Raw genomic sequence first — 18,444 nt, forward strand, 5'->3', positions numbered from 1 at the left:
CAGAACCCCTTCATTTCTATACACGGCATTATTTCGAAAGATTCTGCCCAAAAATATATAGATAGACTCCATTGGAAATTATGTCAAATTCACAAAATAATTACTTCCCTTACCTTTATATACCTAAACTCAGGATTAACCGAGAAATAAAATATAGCTGGTTCTGAAACAGTTTTGTCAAAAATTACTGCGACAGATTCCTCTAAAATAAGTTTTTAGCCATGATAACCCCTTCCTAGACAAGAATGTCTATATTATTCAAGTATTCAGTACATGACTGCTGTTAATTGTTTCAACATCTAATCAGGTTGTGATGTTTCTGTATTTTTCTTTTTCTGTATACCGTTTTTTTTATAGTTTGTGTTTTTTTTACGGACCGGAAATAAGTAAATGAATATGAACAAATATTATGAGAATCTGCTGCCACAATTACCTCCAAAATATTCCCTGGGTATTGGGGTTTTATGTAAACGTTTGACTGGGCTTCTTAAAATGTATAAGCGCTAAGTTTTAAGTACAGAACTATCAAGTTAGATTTAATTTGATATTTCCCTCAATTTCATTTAGAATCCAAAGGATATTTTTCTAAAAATGTTAATAGCAGTCTTTACAATTTGGCATTCGAAAATTGAGAGACAAATAATTAAATTTATTCACGCGCCACAAAGAATACAAAAGGGTTAAATTAATAGAACGCCCCCTAGAAGCCTTAAGTGCCGATGGCATAGAGAAAAAATTCATTGATTTGTTTATAAACACTTCCTTCAACAGTTGGCATCAATATTAATAAGAACAGAGCCTCGAACATTTGGTCTAGACCAAAGTATAATCACCTACGGAACAAGTACTGACAAAACTCTCCAAAAGTGACCCCGCGTACCTCAGCGCCTCTAGACGCAAAGTGCTGTACTACTTAATCGCTCCGAGCCAAAATACCGAGTAACCGGGATGAATTGTGTAACTACGGGTTTTAGTTGCCAGGTTCACATAGGTATACAAAGGGTCAATTTTTTTGTGTGGAGAGGATAGGTTTTGTCAGTACTTGTTCCGTAGGTGATTATACTTTGGTTTAGGCGGAGCAAAACGGATTTGAATATTACTCTAGCAAAGAAGGTTATGGTTAGAAGGGTGAAAAACACAAGATGGAATATAACGTTGAAAGTAAAGATAAACAAGACCAGACAACAAATGTCGAATATACGGCTTTTGGGAAAATAACTATGGAGCTGAAGAAAGAATGAGGCTGCATGTGAAAGAGCATTAAGGGATTCTATATCTAGCCACGTATTAGATGCTGAACGATTACTATCGCTGTTGATGTTCCTAGCCTTACCATACCCCTATAAAAATGGCTTCAAAGAAAATATTTCCGTTTAATCGGGCAATATGAGACACATAATATAATCAAAGAAAGAAACAGAATTCTCAGAATCAAATGAGGAAAGATTCCTTCAGTATTTCATAAGAGTACCAAATTCCTGCAAGTTTTCATTTTATGAAAGCAATGCGCTGCTTACTAGATATATTTTTCATTAAGAAGAATACCAACAATTTGGCATACAGGTCATTTGATCTACTAGTAGAACTGTTTGATAGAAAAAATTCTGGTAATTTTTTACACGCTTGAGAAATCTTTCCACTAAGGACTGTTGCCACCACATTCAGAATGCCGTCATTGAGCCACATTAATACAATAAGAATAATTGTTATAAAAAGTATTTACAAAAATTCAAAATCGTCTAAAGTGGATAAATATCTAGCTTGGTAAGCATATGACACACTCCTTTTCTTCATAAACCAGTTTGATTAAAAATTATTTATGGTTTGAACTTTAGATAATCGAATCGCATGCATCTGGACAATTTTTTTTTAAGTTTAAAGATAGACAAAGAAAGTCATACATGTCATTTGGTCTACTAGTAGAATCATTTGATAGAAAAATTCTGGTAATTTTTGGCACGCTTGATAAATCTTGTAATTAAAGACTATTAGTGCCACAGACAGGATGCCGTCATTGAAACATATTAATACAACAAGAATACATGTTATAAGAAGTGTTTGCAAAATTAAAAAGCGTCTAAATTCGTTCTATCCCGAAACTCGACTACCGAAGGTCGTCCTTCAGTGTCAGCCACGTGGTACCAGAAGAAGAGGACACCCCAAAAATACCCTAAGACGTAGCTACCAAGCTGACCTCGCGAACCTCAATCCAACCTGAATGGGAAGTTGTCTGGGCGGCCGCAGCGATGAGAGATGACTGGCGACTCTTCCTGGATGCCATAAGCGCCTCTGGAGGCACAGGAGGATCTAAGGTAGATTCGTTCAATATCCAGCTTGGTAAGACTATATGGCACCTTTCTTTTCTTCAGAAACCAGTTTGATTTGTTCGCTCTTGTCCACCCCATATTCCATGTTTTGAACTTGGTTTAAAGTTAATCAAAGAAAGGTATGCATATTAGAATCGAGTTCCGATCACCTACCATACAGATCACTCTAGTTACCCGAGTTTTTAAGAATTAAAGACATTTGAAATTCTTTCAGCTTAACAAAAGAGATCTTGGGTGAAAATACTTACTCTTAGGTGGGAGGGGGCAATTTTTTTTCGGGAGATGAGGGTCAAAGATCCTGCTTCAAACCCAAATTAGGAGGGAGGGAGATTGTGAACAATTTTAGCCCCTACCCCCTTGTGTGTGCAGGCATGCTTGAAACCTAAGCGTGTTATTAGTTGTCATATCAAATTTAAAATCCGTACGTTTATTGGTAACAGTATATAAAGTTGAATGATTTCCCGGCAAAAACACTTGAGTAAAAAAAGGGAATAAGAAAAAATTGAAAAGATTTCGCTTGAAGTTAAAGCTTGAGAAGATTGGAAAGTTGTGTTTTAAAATGTATTAAACCTTGAACTTAGATGGGAAGCATTACTGCGCAACCCTCCCTTCTTTTTTTTATGCAAGGAGGCATATGAACCACACTAAAGGTCCTTTTACGTCTTTAGACTGGTCTGAAGAACAGCAATGTAGGTTGATATAAACTGACCGTGGAAAATAAGGCAGTGTTTGAAGTTTAATAGAGCCGTGATTAAATTCAGAATAGGTTAGAATTATAGAGGCAAGTACATTTTGGACTTGAGAAATGAGTTCTGATACTCTTAGATGACTTAGTCCCTAATTTTTGTTGTGATTTTAATTTGGCCTGTCTTCTCCAAGAAAGAAACAGTTTACGAGAATCTGAAAACAGGGCTGAAAAACAGTTAAGTCCCATTCATAACGAGACTTAACTAATACCAATATTAAGCTAGCGCTAATTTGAGCCAATCAGAAAATTCTATGAAAAACACGACTGTCTCAAATTAGCACTAACTTAATCTCAGTATTAGTAGGATAATATTGTGAATGAGCCTAGAGCCTGACCATGTTTTTCTTTGAACAGTTCGCCTTTCTAGGCTGAACGACATTTTACAAAAGCTTAGAGAGAACTTCTACAGTGTTTCTAAACTTACCTAATGATTGATGATGGGATGGGATTGATTTTTAGATCCATGATTCGGCAGTTGTGCTACCAAGCAATATTATAAAAATCGAAACAATTCATTTGGGTAGGTTGTAAAGATAACACCAATGATATAAAAAGTCAATCTTCAAGTTCACAACATCGGTGGCATTCAAATATGCCAGGGTGCAAATGAATAAAATCAAATTTCTTAGAAAACAGGGATTTTTTCCCCAGGAAGTAAAAGGCTGGAATAAACAGGCTATTTACGACAAGGCGAACCAAAAACTACAGGCTATTAATCATGACATCACCAGGCCCATTTCTTAACCTGATGAAAAAATTAAATTAAAAAGGAAATTGAGTCTATAGAATGTCTGCGTCCCAGCTCAAGTCCATAACATGCGGATTCCTGGACACAATGTCCTTGCACAGATCCACACAGAATAGGCCTTCTGTCAATAATTTGGGTGATAATCTAAAACATTTTCAGCATTTTGCATTTCTGCTGCTCAAAAATCATAAACAAGCATATTTTATTTATACAGGGATGATCGAAAATTCTCTGAACTATGAGCAAAAAAAGCAGGCCATTCAAATTGTTTACAGTTAAATGAATACTGCTTTCACTGAAGCACATTCTAAAATACTTCTTCTTTTTCTCGAAACAAGCTTCACAAATATTTGTTAACTATTGCTGTTAAAGCCTTATGCTGGACAGTCTGGGCTCTTAATTGATAATAATAGGTTCTCTGTCTTTATAAAGATTAGTGGGAATTGCCCGGAAAGGCCATCACTCAAGGAAGATGTATTTCCAAAAAAATTTAAACATTTATTATTTAGACTTCGTTCCGACGAATTTAGGCTCTTGCTTAATAATAACAGCTTCCCTATCTTCTTCAAGGTCAATAGGATCAGGCCGGAAAGGGTCGTCACTCAAATCAAGCCCAATGTCATCAGAAAGTATTCGCATCCACTCTTTTGTTTCGTCTGAAATATAAAAATTTTTGAATCGGAGTCAATGATAGGTTTATTTCATCTCTTCGAATTTCAATTTTTTAAAGTTATACCAGTGAACATAAAATGTAAAAACTTTAACATTTTGAAATAAGCAAAAGGAAAAAAACAGAAATTCATGATTTTCAGGTACGAATAGACCTAAGATGGTTCCAGAGAACCAAAAAATCTTTTCATTTTGATATCCTTGATACCTAAAGATCATCACGATTTTGTTGGCTCGAGGGAAAGTAAATTTAATCTTTCATGTTCAGACTGATAACCAAAATAGTCCATGTCCTGCGTAAAATGCCAGAAGTAAGAAGTTATGGAAGAAGATACAAAGTAGGGCTTGGACCCTACCTTTAAGCCGGAGGGCGATAAATGGTACTCGTATGAAATACCCCCTACATAATATTCTTCTAATATGTTTTTCTGACTCTCAATCCGAATAAAATATACCTAAATATGATAAAAATATAATACTTTAGAAACAAATTCAGGCTATATATTTGCATATTAATGGGGGCGGGCATAGCACTATTTTTGATTAGAAGTTAGCACTAGAAATTTCCGTGTTTTCACAAATTTAATCACTTTCTCCCCTTTTAGAAATCCTGTATTAGCCAATCAGTTAAGTCATACAAGTGAGATGGGACAGTAGCGAACTACTTCGCCGGTTCAACACAATTTCTTTCTGCTTTCGCAACTACGAATAATACAAATTCGCACCATTATTCAGTAACTGACAAATATACACTAAACCACTGACGGTAGATTAAATGGGAGAAGCTGTTTGTACTCGCCGAGAATGTAGAAGCCCAAAATTCCTGAGCCGTGATCTTACTGTTATATTAATTATATACTGTGTTATGTAGTAAGAATTGTTTCACAATGTCCAAATACTTTACCTCCATCCCCCCTCTCTAATGTGCAAACACATAGCCCAAATTGTATATTTTCCATTTATTCTGGATAAATTCCTCAAGGAGTGATCAAAAAGCCCAGAAAAACTTCGACAAAAACGTTGAATATTATAAATTTGAGACGAGAGACTCCTGCAAAGGCAGGAATGAAATTTGAATAGAGCTTATTTTCAGACCAAAGTATCGTATTTACTGCAGAGTTAAGCAAACATCTCTTAGTATTTCACAATATTCCACAGTTTCATTCCTCTTATGAAGATTGACCACCAAACGCATTCTCTGCAATAGTCCAGTCTTGAGCAAATGCAGTTCGAAATTACGAGACAAAATGTAAAATGAAAGAAAATAGTGGGTTTTGAACAAGGATACATCAAACAGCAAAAATATAGTTATTCTCGCTGATTACACCAATCAATAGAGCAAGAGGGAATAAAATATATGGCGTAGTGAAATAAAAACCCTTTTTAGTTGAATTTTTTGGGTTTTGATTTTGGACGTTAGGAATTTCATCCACAACTTAATTAGACGCAGGAGTGCCGATGAGAGGGCGAGTTCTCCAAGATGTGACCAATGAACCCAAGCGAAAATCTTGAAAACAACACACCCCAAAGATGAGCAAAATTTTGATGGGGTTTTAGCAATTAGATCCCCCTCTTTATTAGAGTAAGTATCACCCGCCTTATAGTATGATCATCCTTATTTGGTTGAACGGTTTCTGAAGGGGAGATTTGCTTTATTTATATCTATAAAATGAAAAAAAGCTCTCGAAATGATGGAAAAATTGCATAATTCGTACAAACACGAAACCAAAAATAACATTTAACAAACCAAGCGACAACGTCTGAAATGTCCCAATAGCAAAAAAAACGAGTAACCTATACGAAGCTATTTTCGTATAAAAAAGATAACTTGAAATCAAGAAACAAAAATTTCTGTTTATTGGTTTTATCTAATTAATTTTTTTAGTATTCTATTGAGAATTTGCCATGCTAGGGTAGCCTCCTTTGTCCCTTTCCTGCTCAAACTATGACGTTTGTGGCTTATATTTTTTTCTCTTTCTTTTTTCTTTCCTTGTATTTTTGGCAGATATGAAATTCGGTTCTAGGCATTTACCAACCCGGAAAATACCCCCCCATGCCGAAAATACACTCCCCCCCCCCCCGTGGAGAATAAGGCTTTCCGAAGTTGAAAATTTTATTTGAGTTTTATTTTTTTTATCTCCGTAGGGGAAGGAATTTTGGTACTTGTGTATTATGCGCCACTCACTCAAGTTTACGTTGTATTTTCGGGGGGGGGGGGGGGTAATCGCAGGGGGAGGGGGTAAATGCCGGCCACCAAGAAATTCAAATTACAATAGATAGCCTTCTTTTTGAGCTCAGCTCCCTGTTTTCTTTATTTAATTACTTTTGTGTGTTTATTTTGTGTGAAATAAAAACTTAAACCTTGAATCTAAAAATATGATAACAGTTTTTTTCCAATTGTTAGAACACGAAAAAAGCAAAAAAAAAGAAAAGAAACCGAATGTAAGTCAAAACACAGAGGGCTATTGTTTGCTCTTGTGAGTTTGAAAACAGAAAATTACACAAATAGTAGTTGAACCATTTTTGAGGTCTTCTTTTGTTAATAAAGCCAAAACACTATTACAATATAAGAAAATGTTTTTGTTTAATATTTAGGACATTGTTTTGTAAGTTGTAACACAACAATCCCCGTGGCGTAGAACTTTATTCTACTTTTCTAAATGGTTTAATGGCATAGACTATTGTATTTCCAAGTCAATAGAAAAACAAAAACGATTTATATTCTTAGATTTTTGTTTTTGTTTACTTATTTTTGTTTGTTTTCAAGTTTTATTCTTACATGGTTTTTTCCTTCAATGGCTTTTCTTTTTGGCTTCTCTGCTTCTTAATCCTCACAGTTCTTTCTGTTCTACTTTCTCTTTTTTTTTTACTTTTTTACCCAAAATCAAGCTTAGCAGAAGTCTTTGCTGGAATACCGGTACATTTGTTCACTGGCGAAAATTTTTTAATCATTTTGTTTCCTTTTTTCTTTGTTTAATTGCAAGGTCTATTCTGTCTCTCCGCTCATTTATAGAAATAATATATTAGAACTAAAGCAAAGTTCGAAAGCTGCTAAATAATAAAAAAAAACTGCAAAATAATCTAAATAATAAAACAAAAGTCCTTCTTAGGCTTGTCTGCACTTTACCTTTAAACACGCAAAAATCAAAAGAACCTGTTTTAATACTTAATCACTTAATTTATCCTATCAAATAATCTATCTAATCCTTTCAAAAAGGCATGGCTTTCAGCGAGCCTGAACGAAACTGGGTCAAATGCATACACAAATACGTTCTTTCACAAGCATATTATTTTGGAGATTGCCTATATTTTACCTTTAAACCAGTGCTTCCATTCCACTACTGTGGGATCAAAGTATTTAAGTGCCAAAAAAAGAGTAGAATTAAAAGTAGAAAAAAAAAAGAGTAGGACACAATCCGGAAGTAAGTATGTTATCGTGCTTACTATTTGAACAGGAATGTTAACAAAATTGATTCTCATCCTATAGTACCAGTGTTTCCACTTCAAATTTTTCCCATCTATATAAGGCTGGTGGAAAATCCCTAGAAATCCCTATTTTCAATACAAAAATCCCTAAAAGTTTACCTGTTTTCTGAATTTTTTTCAAGTTACAAGGAAAGACTTATTAGGCTGCCTTTTAATAGCATTTGTTCAAGACGACTTATTTTGCAACTCAAGACCTTTTACGTGTACCAAAATATATATTCTTTTAACCTTTAAAACAATAATTGTTATTTTTCAACTAGTTAAGTTCGGTTTAGATTTATAGATTCAGGGTCCAGATCTCAGATTCTGGACCACATAAATATATTTTATTTATTCGTTTTTCTTTGCCATTATTTTTTCCTTCTCTATTATTACTTTTGCAACACCCTCGTTTTTATTTGATTGGTACAAAGGATTGGCATGAATGATATTCAACCGGTCGCTTTTTCAAGCATTATTTTTGTTTTTACTTTTTTTTTATTGAGTTGTTAATTTGAAGCAGAGTATAGTAGCAAAAATGAATCACTTAAAGCTTGATTTAAGGACAGCGCGTGCATTTTGATATTCTGAATTATTCGATTTTAACTAGTGTAGACTGTTACCTGCCTCCCAGTTTTCCAGAAAATGCCATGTAGACGCACGAAAACACCAAATACTAAGATTAATACCCCGAGTCAGCGTTGTTGTCGCCATCCCCATCGTCTTTCCCAATGCCTAAAAAAGCGACGCATTGGAATGCAGTTGCATCGGATTTCACAGACTTCATTTTTTTTCTTTAAACTCTCGGTGAAAGTAGGGGGGCCTTTGCGCTTCATCCCATACTTGACAGAAATCGTCGCAGCCAAGGTTACGTCTTTTAGCCCATTCTTCTTTTCATTTTTTACTGTTTTCAGAACGCTGAAAAGTCTTTTCCCAAGGACAATTCAGCAGGGAAGTCCAAAAATAAACCGAATGACATGAAGAACGGTAGTGAAGTTTATCACTCCACATGGCGTCTTGATGGATGTCACCCAGTTCCAAAAATCAAACCTTCAGTCCTTCCCCGTTGGTTATTTTGTTTCAAATTTCGCGGGTCTATCCAAGTCCGACATAAACAAGAAAGTTTGTCATCGCTTTTGCTAAAATCCCGCCGTTGTATTCAAAATTCTTATTTCCGTAACAAAAATCCATAGGCTCGGCAAAAAAAAAAAGGTGTAAAATCTAAATTTAAAGTAGAAATAAAGTACTAAAGTAGGTCTATAAATATTAGAGGAGAAACATTCAAAATAAAGTAGTCTACTCTAAAATATAGTAGAAATGGAAGCACTGCTTTAAACACTAGCAAATTAAACGGAACTTCTCAAATTAATCGCTACATTTATTCTGTTTCTGTGTTTCACTTCCACAATAAATGATTGACTTAATGTCATCATTTATAATAATGATATTATATAATGAATTATAATAAATAATGTAATTATTCGTTTTTCTCTCTGTCAGAAATATTATAAGTTTCTGATTCAATTTGATTACGGTATTTACACATTGCCATGTTCAAGCTTTAAATATACGCTATCTTATCTAATATAGCTCATGGTATGACGAGGAAGCACATATTCACTTTTAAAATACCTTGATGACTGCTAATTTTAAAAACTAAAAGGGTAAACTTCTGGTTTTTGACCACCTTAAGCAACAAGTGGAAATTAATTGTGTAAACAAAAGAGCTGGAGCGACAATTTAGGGTGGAGAATGGCGCAATTCACTCCTTCTTAAGGGAAGAAGGAATTTTGAGAAATCATCTTTTTTGGCATTTTCATCGAAAAACATCGAACAAACACATCCCCAGAACTTAGAATAATGCTTTTTTGGTATCTTGATTACAAAAAAATCAAAGAAAAATCCTTACGAAATTTGTTTATCATTTACCGAATCAACATTATTGATTACCCTAGAAACCACCCTAAACTACCTACCGCAGATGTGTACCACCCTTTGAAAGATACAGGCAGGGGAAGATCTGGAGCAAAATCTCGGTGTAGGCTCAATGTGACAAGGGCGCCAATGAGCAAAATCTTGGGGGGGGGGGGCCAACGCGACAATGCCAATAACTGACCAAATTGACAAATGTATTCTAATACAAAGAGTGAAAAAATTGGAGAAAGAGGGCGCCAGAAAAAACTGGGGGAGGGTCCTCCCGGCCCCCTTGGATTGGCCAGTGGATACAGGCCTCTGGATCATAGACAAACGCAAAGTTGGACGCTAATTAAAAGTACACAACTACAACTTCCTTGTCCAGAAAACTACTGAGTTTGAAACACTGCTTAAAATTAGTTAACAAATAATTGAGACCACTTTCAAAATAAAAATAATATACCTTCAGGTTCAAGGCCTTTATCATTATTTTCACTATCAGTTTTAGGTTTTTTTAGTCTCTCCAAAAACTTTTCTCTTTGTTCTTGTTGCTTCCGTTTCCTCTCTAATTTAATACGATCTTCTTCACTCATACTAGCTCCCTCTTTAGAATTCAAATTACACTCCTTTACACATTCAGTAAATTTTTCACATGACTTTGCAGTAGATGTCACCACAGGCGGGACAGCAGGAGAACCACTTCTTCGACTTGTTGAAGCTCTGCTGTTCATCCCAGATATGGTGGATTCTGAAAAACTTGGCCGCAGCATAGACCCATTTTTTACTGTTTCCTGTAAGCCGTTCAGTTCTTTTTTTATGGTAAGATTTGTCATTCCAGGATCCACTGATTTTGGTTTATCACATTCGTCATTTATCAGTCCAGTGCTATTTGAAACAAAATTATAAGGCAGGAAACTTTCTAGGCTTGAAAGTTTGGCTTGAAACTCAAATCTTTTATCGATACTTGAATATCTAGCTTCATGGACGTCTTCTGAAACTTCGGTCATAATGTTAGTAGGTTCTGTATCTCTTTGTGGTACCATTTTCTTTGAAACCCATCGTAAATAGTTTCTATCGTTTAGGCAGTTTCCCATAGCATTGCCAAACATTTTCAAGGCACGCTTCAATCCATCCGTAGCCGCTTCCTGCAAAAAAAAAGTCCAGAGATTGGAATATAAAAAGGACAAAGCTAAATTATTTCAAAGTAGAGATAAAAAATAAACCCAATAGTATCCAGCGTTACCAAGTAAAATTATATGGTTGATTGTAAAAACAAAAATATTGGCTAAATTTTTGCTTTTTTTTATAATTTCCATCTCATTAAACCACCTTAAAAGTTCACTCATTTCTTTATTTACTTTAATTTATTTTTTTGTAAGATGGGAAGGGAGTGTGTTCCCCGCAGTTTCTACTGACGTGCGAGTGCATGAAGGAAGAAGGGGGAGGGGGATTACATCTAAAATAACTCTGGGGCGTTTCCTTCTTTACTCAGTCTGCTTCAATGTCAGTTTTTAACTATTTCCAATAAATTTAAACTTGGTAAAAACCGATATCTATTTTTATTCAGCATTATCTCTAGTATTTCTACAGCCAAGCAGTTTTACTTTATTTATTCATATTTAATTGTCTTCAGCGGGTTGTTGTATAATATTTATCTGTCAATCACGACAGCTTTTAATGTATCCATTAATCTCAAAACTTAAATTTTAAGCTACTAAAAGTTCAAGTTTTGGAGTTATTTAAATAATCAATGTTGTCAGCAGGAACGGGTACAGGAGGTGGTTAAGGGCATATAACACCCCCCAAAGGCCAAAAATTACAATAATTACAGGGAGATGGGCGAAAATGCCAAGAGGGAATCCAAGTTTCGTTGGTGTCATCTTTAAATATTAATTCAGTATCCGCCAGGTGCACTTGATAAGTAGTTTTTCTGTGCTGATAATATAAAATTCAGTGTTGAATAAAAGATCGAGGGAACTGGGAAAAGTTTGGCGAATCAAGGATTTAAAGCAATTGAAGTTTCAGTTGGCAAGAATTTAAAACATATTCAAACATTGCCCAGTTCATTAAGTGATTAATTGACGAAAAAGATGTTAAAATCCAAAAAATTTAAACAATGTAACAAAGAGTCAGGGTCGTATCCATGATTTTTTTTTCACGGGGTGGAGGGTGGGGAGGGGGTGTACAAAAAAGCATCAAAATTGTCTTATACTCATCTTTGTTATGTTTTTACGAATGAGGCAAACATTTCGGGACAGGGGGGGGGGGGGGGTTCAAAACCACTAACCCCGCCCCCCTGGATACAGCGTTGAAAAGAGTGTAAATGCCCTGCTCCCATCCCTATATTTTCAAAATGTCTATTTTTCATTGAAAAATACCTTTTTTCGTATTTTCATTGAAAAATTATCCCCCCCCCCTAAATTTCCAAAATACACTTACACCCCCCCCCCCTAAATTTTCGTGAATTGACGGCTCCGTCTTACACCACCTCGTAAACGTATACTTCCTTACTTGGAGCATGACCAGGCATTGTTGTTTCTCTTTTTGTCTGAACTAATATATACTCTCATAAATTAAGGTCTCACTAACTTTTTAAAAACTCTTTAGAAATTTAAAATATCAGTCACAAAGTAAGCACAGTTTCACAGTTTCAGCCACAAGTACGTCATATCTTGTACCAAGATACAATGTATAGAAAATAGTCATATTCTGATAAATCATGATATCCCGAAATCCTTTGAAAAAAAATTCTGATAAATGTTGAAACTGTTCCACGAAATATTTGCTTAGGTCATTTGTAAAATAAATACTTCCAAGGCATCTGAAATCCTGTTCCGAAAATATAAAAGAATTTCCAAAAAACACTTTAAATATCGCCATCATAAATGACTTTACAAGGTCAACCGTTTTTGCTTCCTCAAGGAGCAAAGCTTTGGATTTCATTCCTTACAAAGGCCCAACCTTTGTATCATTACTTTTTATTTTCGTGGTATATACCCTCCTTTACCCTCATGGTATATACCCTCCTTTAATTATACCACCTATGTATAATTCGTTTGTATTTTCGTGGTATATACCCTTCTTTAATTATACCACCTTTATATCATTCCTTTGTATTTTCGTGGTATATATCCCCCTTACCCTCGTGGTATATACCCTCCTTTAATTATACCACCTTTATATCATTCCTTTGTATTTTCGTGGTATATATCCTCCTTTACTCTCGTGGTACATAACCTCCTTTAATTATACCACCTTTGTATCATTCCTTGTATTTTCGTGGTATATATCCTCCTTTACCCTCGTGGTATATACCCTCCTTTAATTATACCACCTTTGTATCATTCATTTGTATTTTCGTGGTATATATCCTCCCTTACCCTCGTGGTATATACCCTCCTTTAATTATACCACCTTTGTATCATTCCTTTGTATTTTCGTGGTATATACCCTCCTTTAATTATACCTGCACAGTAGCAAACAGTGTACTAAGATACAATGTATGCAAAATAATCATATTTTCGTTAACCATAATATCAAAAAATCCTTTTAAAAAAATTTCCATAAATCTAGTACTGAAAAAGCTCTATTAAATGTTTGCTTAGCTCACTTGTAAAATTGATAATTCCAAAGAATTTAAAATACTGGCCCAGAAATATAAAAAAATGTCCAATAAATGCGTTAAGTATTGTCATCATAAATGATTGAATAGGACCAACCTTTCTTGCTTTCTCAAGAGACAAGGCTTTGGATTTCATTCCTTCACAAACTCCATAGCCTACATCTTCATGGTATACACCATCCTTCAATTCTACCCGGACAGTAGCACTAACACCGACATAGTATTTACCATCGGAGAGATCAACAAAATCTGAAAAGAGAGACAAAAGATACGGAAAGAGTAATACATAAAATTATTGTATAGCAAGGGCCTATCTAGCATTTTAATGAATTTTCTGGAGTACGAAAATGAAGTTTTAAAGCTTTTGTGCGAACAGGTTCTAAGGACGGAAAAACAATTTATTGAAAATGCCTAGAATAACTAGATAACATATCTCATCTGGTATATAGTACATAAAATTACGTTATGTAATCTCTGATATGGCTAAAAAAAACCGGAATGAGACGGTATCATTATTTGCTGATGACACAGTCGCTGCTAGTACCGCGAAGACAGAAGAATTGCTTCAGACATCGATGAAAGATACTGTTGAAAGGTTAAATTCCTGGTTGAGGGTAAATAGGTTAGAGATTAATCTGGGTAAGACTAATTTTGTTATTTTTTTCCGTTCATCAGATTTTTATCCATGGATTAAGGATATTGTAACACAGTATGGAACTCTGAAGTGGGTGTGTTCTTATAACTACCTGGGGGTTTATGTTGATGAAGTTTTATCATTCAAGCGCCATGTACAGTATGTTTGTAAAACTGTGTCTCGTAACCTGGGTATAATGAGAAAACTTAAGCATTTTTTTCCTCCTTTGGTTATGCGCCTTCTTTATTTTTCTCTTATCCATCCATATATATTGTATTGTAGTAGTATTTGGCTTGGAACATTTCCTTCTATTTTTCGGCCAGTAGGAGTTCTACAAAACAACGCTGTTTGGCTGTTAAATTGGCCTACAACCCCGGGATTCGGTACGAAACGCGTAAGAGCGTGTAAAGATATTGCCAGCTTCCGGATTACGGGAGTTGTATACACTTCTATTCATTTTTAGGATTCAGAGGGGTACAAACCTCGCGTGTTTTGATAGCTTAGCAAACCTGAGATCTTCCGTCCATGATTATGATACTAGGTCATCTGTAGAGATTAATTTTCCGCTGGTCGTTTCGGCCCGATCGATGATTTCTTTGCTGCATAGGGGGTAACCTACCTTTACTATATATATATATATATATATATATATATTAGGGTGGTCCTTATGTATATATCAAAAAAATATTTTTTGTTTTTCCTGCCTCCCACCATCCTAAACTACTCTTCTATGATAGAAAAAAAATTGTCATATAATTTTAGGATAACTTTATGTTTTGGGTATGCTCAAGGCACCCAAATTTTGATTATACTTAATTGTTATATAAATTGGGTGTATATAAAGAAAATCATTGGTTCAGGGCATATATTTATTAGTTAATTGTGTATTTATTCTGAATTCTAACACAAAACAGGTGTTATGTATTATATAAAGAGGTAACTAAAGGAATTCAGGGTAATATATTAATAATCAATTAGGCGTATGTGCATTTTCTTGCAAATCAAGCAGATATATTTATGTGAAACTACAGAAGCTTATGTCACTATTTAAAATTAACTTCAACATTTACTTACTGAATCAATCAAAGATTTATTATTACATTTGATTAAATATTCCTGCAGCAGACATCTTTAGTATTGTTTAGTTTTTATTTTCTCAGATAAATATTGATTATAAATACATAGGATACCAAGCTGATAAGACAATATCAGGTGAATAACTGAATATATCAATTTACATTTAATGTTTGTTGTTATAACTGAAATTTTGTCATTTGTCAGATATAATAAATTCATATTTGAAATTGACTTGTTATTAATTTGCTATTAGAACAATACTATTTTTGATTCAATGTTGTCTGCTACGTAATTTTCTGACAGATTGAACAATTGTTAAAGTACACATAAAATGTTTTGTTTTACAGTCGGTCATGGCGATTTCCACATCCACACGCAGTAAACAGGAAGTGTACCTGCTTAGTTCAGCTTTGGAAGATCTATATGGTTCAAAATTGCCATCGATTGGTGATGTTCTCAGGCTCTACGCCACAAAGCTGAAAGTAGCCAAGACTAAACATGAGGCAGCAGTATCAGTAATTAAGGACGTTCAAATGTTCTGGGAGAAAGCCAGAATACCCATGCGCCGGAGTGATCATGCAGTTGCCCAACTTGAAGTTTTAGTGCAGAGATGGGAAGGGTTGAAGAAAAACGAAGCAAGAAGGACAGCAACTCAGATAGCCAATGAGGAAGAATTCAAGGAAGCTTTCAATGATCTCTTTGACGTAGCCCACCAGGAAGCGTTACAGCTCATCAAAATTGAGGAAGACAAGCAATTCTTGTTGGCCCAGCGGGAAAAAGGAAGGCGAAGGGTTATGACAGGAGTTGACATGTCACTTACAAAAAAGGAGAAAGTACAGGAAAATAAACAAAAAAGCCAGTTTCACTTGAAGACGAAACAGCAACTTGACATAGCAAATCTGGATCGAACTGTGTTGTTGGAGTCTTCTGATTCGTCTTCTAGTAATGATGATGCAGACATGGAAGCATTACAAAGAATTGGTAGTGAAGCCACCAAACAACCATGTACACCAAAACGAAAACGTGGAATAACTAACATTTTAACTCTGCACTCCTGTCATCCCTAGACCGCACAAAGACAAGTGACAGGCAAGCAGTTCAGATCATTGCCCCAATAATTCAAGCGACAGGTCACAACGTTCCGGATTTCAGTATCAACAGATCATCTATAAGACGTTACCGTCAGAAGCATCGTATCATACTTTCATTTCAGTTGAAGTCTGATTTCAATCCCCAGAAGCCAATGGTTCTTCACTGGGATGGAAAGCTTATGGTAGACCTCACTTGAGATGAAAATGTTGACTAACTGCCAATAATTGTTTCTGGATCTGGAACAGAACAACTGCTTTGTATCCCAAAGCTGGCTTCAGGTACTGGTAAAGCCATGGCAGATGCAAGGATGGACACAGTGTCTGACTGGGGCACTGTAGACAGCATCAAAGCTCTCAGCTTTGATACAACATCAAGCAACACCGGCCGAATGAACGGTGCCTGTACTCTGTTTGAACAGCATCTTGGTAGAAGTGTTCTGCATCTTGCATACAGACACTACATCTAGGAATCAATGCTGGAAGAGGCATTCAGCATCACAATGGGACCTTCAGGTGGCCCAGACATGCAGCTGTTCAAACAGTTCAAAGCCTTTTGGCCAAACATTGTATATTATATGCCGATTACAAGCCTGGTATTGAGGTTCCGTTCACTGCTGCAGCTCTGGTTGATGCCTTGGATGATATGAAGACCTATCTGACTGATCAGCTGGGTATTTGTCATCAACGTGAAGACTACCATGAGCTCCTCAAGCTTTCCCTGCTGTTCATTGGTGGCCTTCTGGCTCGTGGTATGATGTTCATGAAACCAGAAGCTCTTCATCGTGCTCGTTTCATGGCACCACTGATTTATGCATTGAAAATATACACGTTCAGAGATTCTGACTTCAAGCTGCCAGGTCGTGAAATCACTGGTCTGGGCAACTTCTGTGCTTTTGGTGTAGGAATTTATGTTAAATCGTGGTTCCTTTCTCCTTTGCTAACAGCAGCACCAGCCAATGATCTAATGCTTCTGAAGAGTCTCCTCACTTGTGGATCGCCAGCAGCAACTGGTGCACTAAAGAAACTGTGTGGGCAGCTGCAGTATCTTAGCGAAGAACTGATAGGATTGGCATTTTTTGACAGGGGTGTTGATGCAACTGAAAAAAGAGCAATGGTTGAAGCACTCTGCCATGAAGGAACGGAGGGCCCACCGAAGCGCATCACTGTGGACAAAACTACAGTCACCAACAAGAATCTACAGGACTTTGTTACACACAATACAAAGAACTTCTTCCATATCCTTTCGATTCAAGATAGTTTCTTGTGTACATATCCTGAGACCTGGGTGGATAATGAATCCTATTTGAAGGCTGTAAAAATCGTCAGAGAACTATGAATAGTGGATGACACAGCCGAACGTGGAGTTACCCCTATGCAGGACTACAATTAGTGGCTAACATATAATGAATACAAGATGCAATTTACTTTGAAAGTAGTTAAAGAGCATTGAAATATTTCCCTGATTCTAAAAAATCAACAGTCTTTCCAGGGCATGCCACAACCTCTGACAGCCCAAGCTCAGCATGACTGTGTAGTGTGTATTTTCTTATCAATTACCGAAAGATACGTTTGATATTTGCTATGCCAGTGACATATTTTAACCAGTCATTATGATTGTTTTAACAAACTAATGATTGGATGAGTTTAGTATTGATTATACCTAATATGTCCTCATTAAATTTTGTTTGTTGAATGAATTTCCTAAGTGCATCCGAAATTACGTTAAACATTGTCCAAGCAGAAGTATAGCAATCGTATGCTAAACTTCACTTGAATTGAGCATACCCTAAATATTGACCAATTTGGAAAATTTTTTGCCCATGTTGTTAACTTTTGATGTAGACAAAAATGGCAGGGTGGGAGGTTTATAATTCTGAAGTGAAAAAATAAGGACCACCCTAATATATAATATATATATATATATATATATATATATATATATATATATATATATATATATATATATATATATATATATATATATATATATATATATATATATATATATATATATATATATATATATATATATATAGATATATAGATATATATATACACATTATAACACCTTATTTTCACTGTTCAGAACCTAGCAGAGGATAAAATATTGAGTAAAAAGAGCCACTTTCCCTTCGAATGATTTTCCTCA

At 35.4% G+C, this 18,444-nt stretch overlaps 2 protein-coding genes across 5 annotated transcripts in view; both read right to left on the reverse strand.

The window, feature by feature from the left end:
- Positions 1–18,444, reverse strand: part of LOC148954853 (pyrimidodiazepine synthase-like) — a 317,734-nt gene that overhangs the window by 166,160 nt on the left and 133,130 nt on the right. The gene's annotated exons all lie outside the window — the stretch shown is intronic.
- LOC148954857 (uncharacterized) overlaps positions 4,009–18,444 on the reverse strand; it is a 31,973-nt gene continuing 17,537 nt past the window's right edge. For all 3 annotated transcript variants that reach the window (XM_089098928.1, XM_089098926.1, XM_089098931.1), the window contains exons 4-6: positions 13,591–13,742; positions 10,335–11,016; positions 4,009–4,479 (exon numbers count right to left, since the gene is read on the reverse strand). In XM_089098928.1, the coding sequence (XP_088955054.1) occupies positions 4,325–4,479; positions 10,335–11,016; positions 13,591–13,742 (989 nt within the window). In that variant the 3' untranslated portion in view covers positions 4,009–4,324. The remainder of the gene's footprint in view (positions 4,480–10,334; positions 11,017–13,590; positions 13,743–18,444) is intronic.

The sequence above is a fragment of the Artemia sp. Qi Xiang Cuo genome, chromosome 2, assembly GCF_049724085.1.
Source record: "Artemia sp. Qi Xiang Cuo chromosome 2, ASM4972408v1, whole genome shotgun sequence".
In the NCBI taxonomy this organism is placed as follows: Eukaryota; Metazoa; Arthropoda; class Branchiopoda; order Anostraca; family Artemiidae; genus Artemia; species Artemia sp. Qi Xiang Cuo.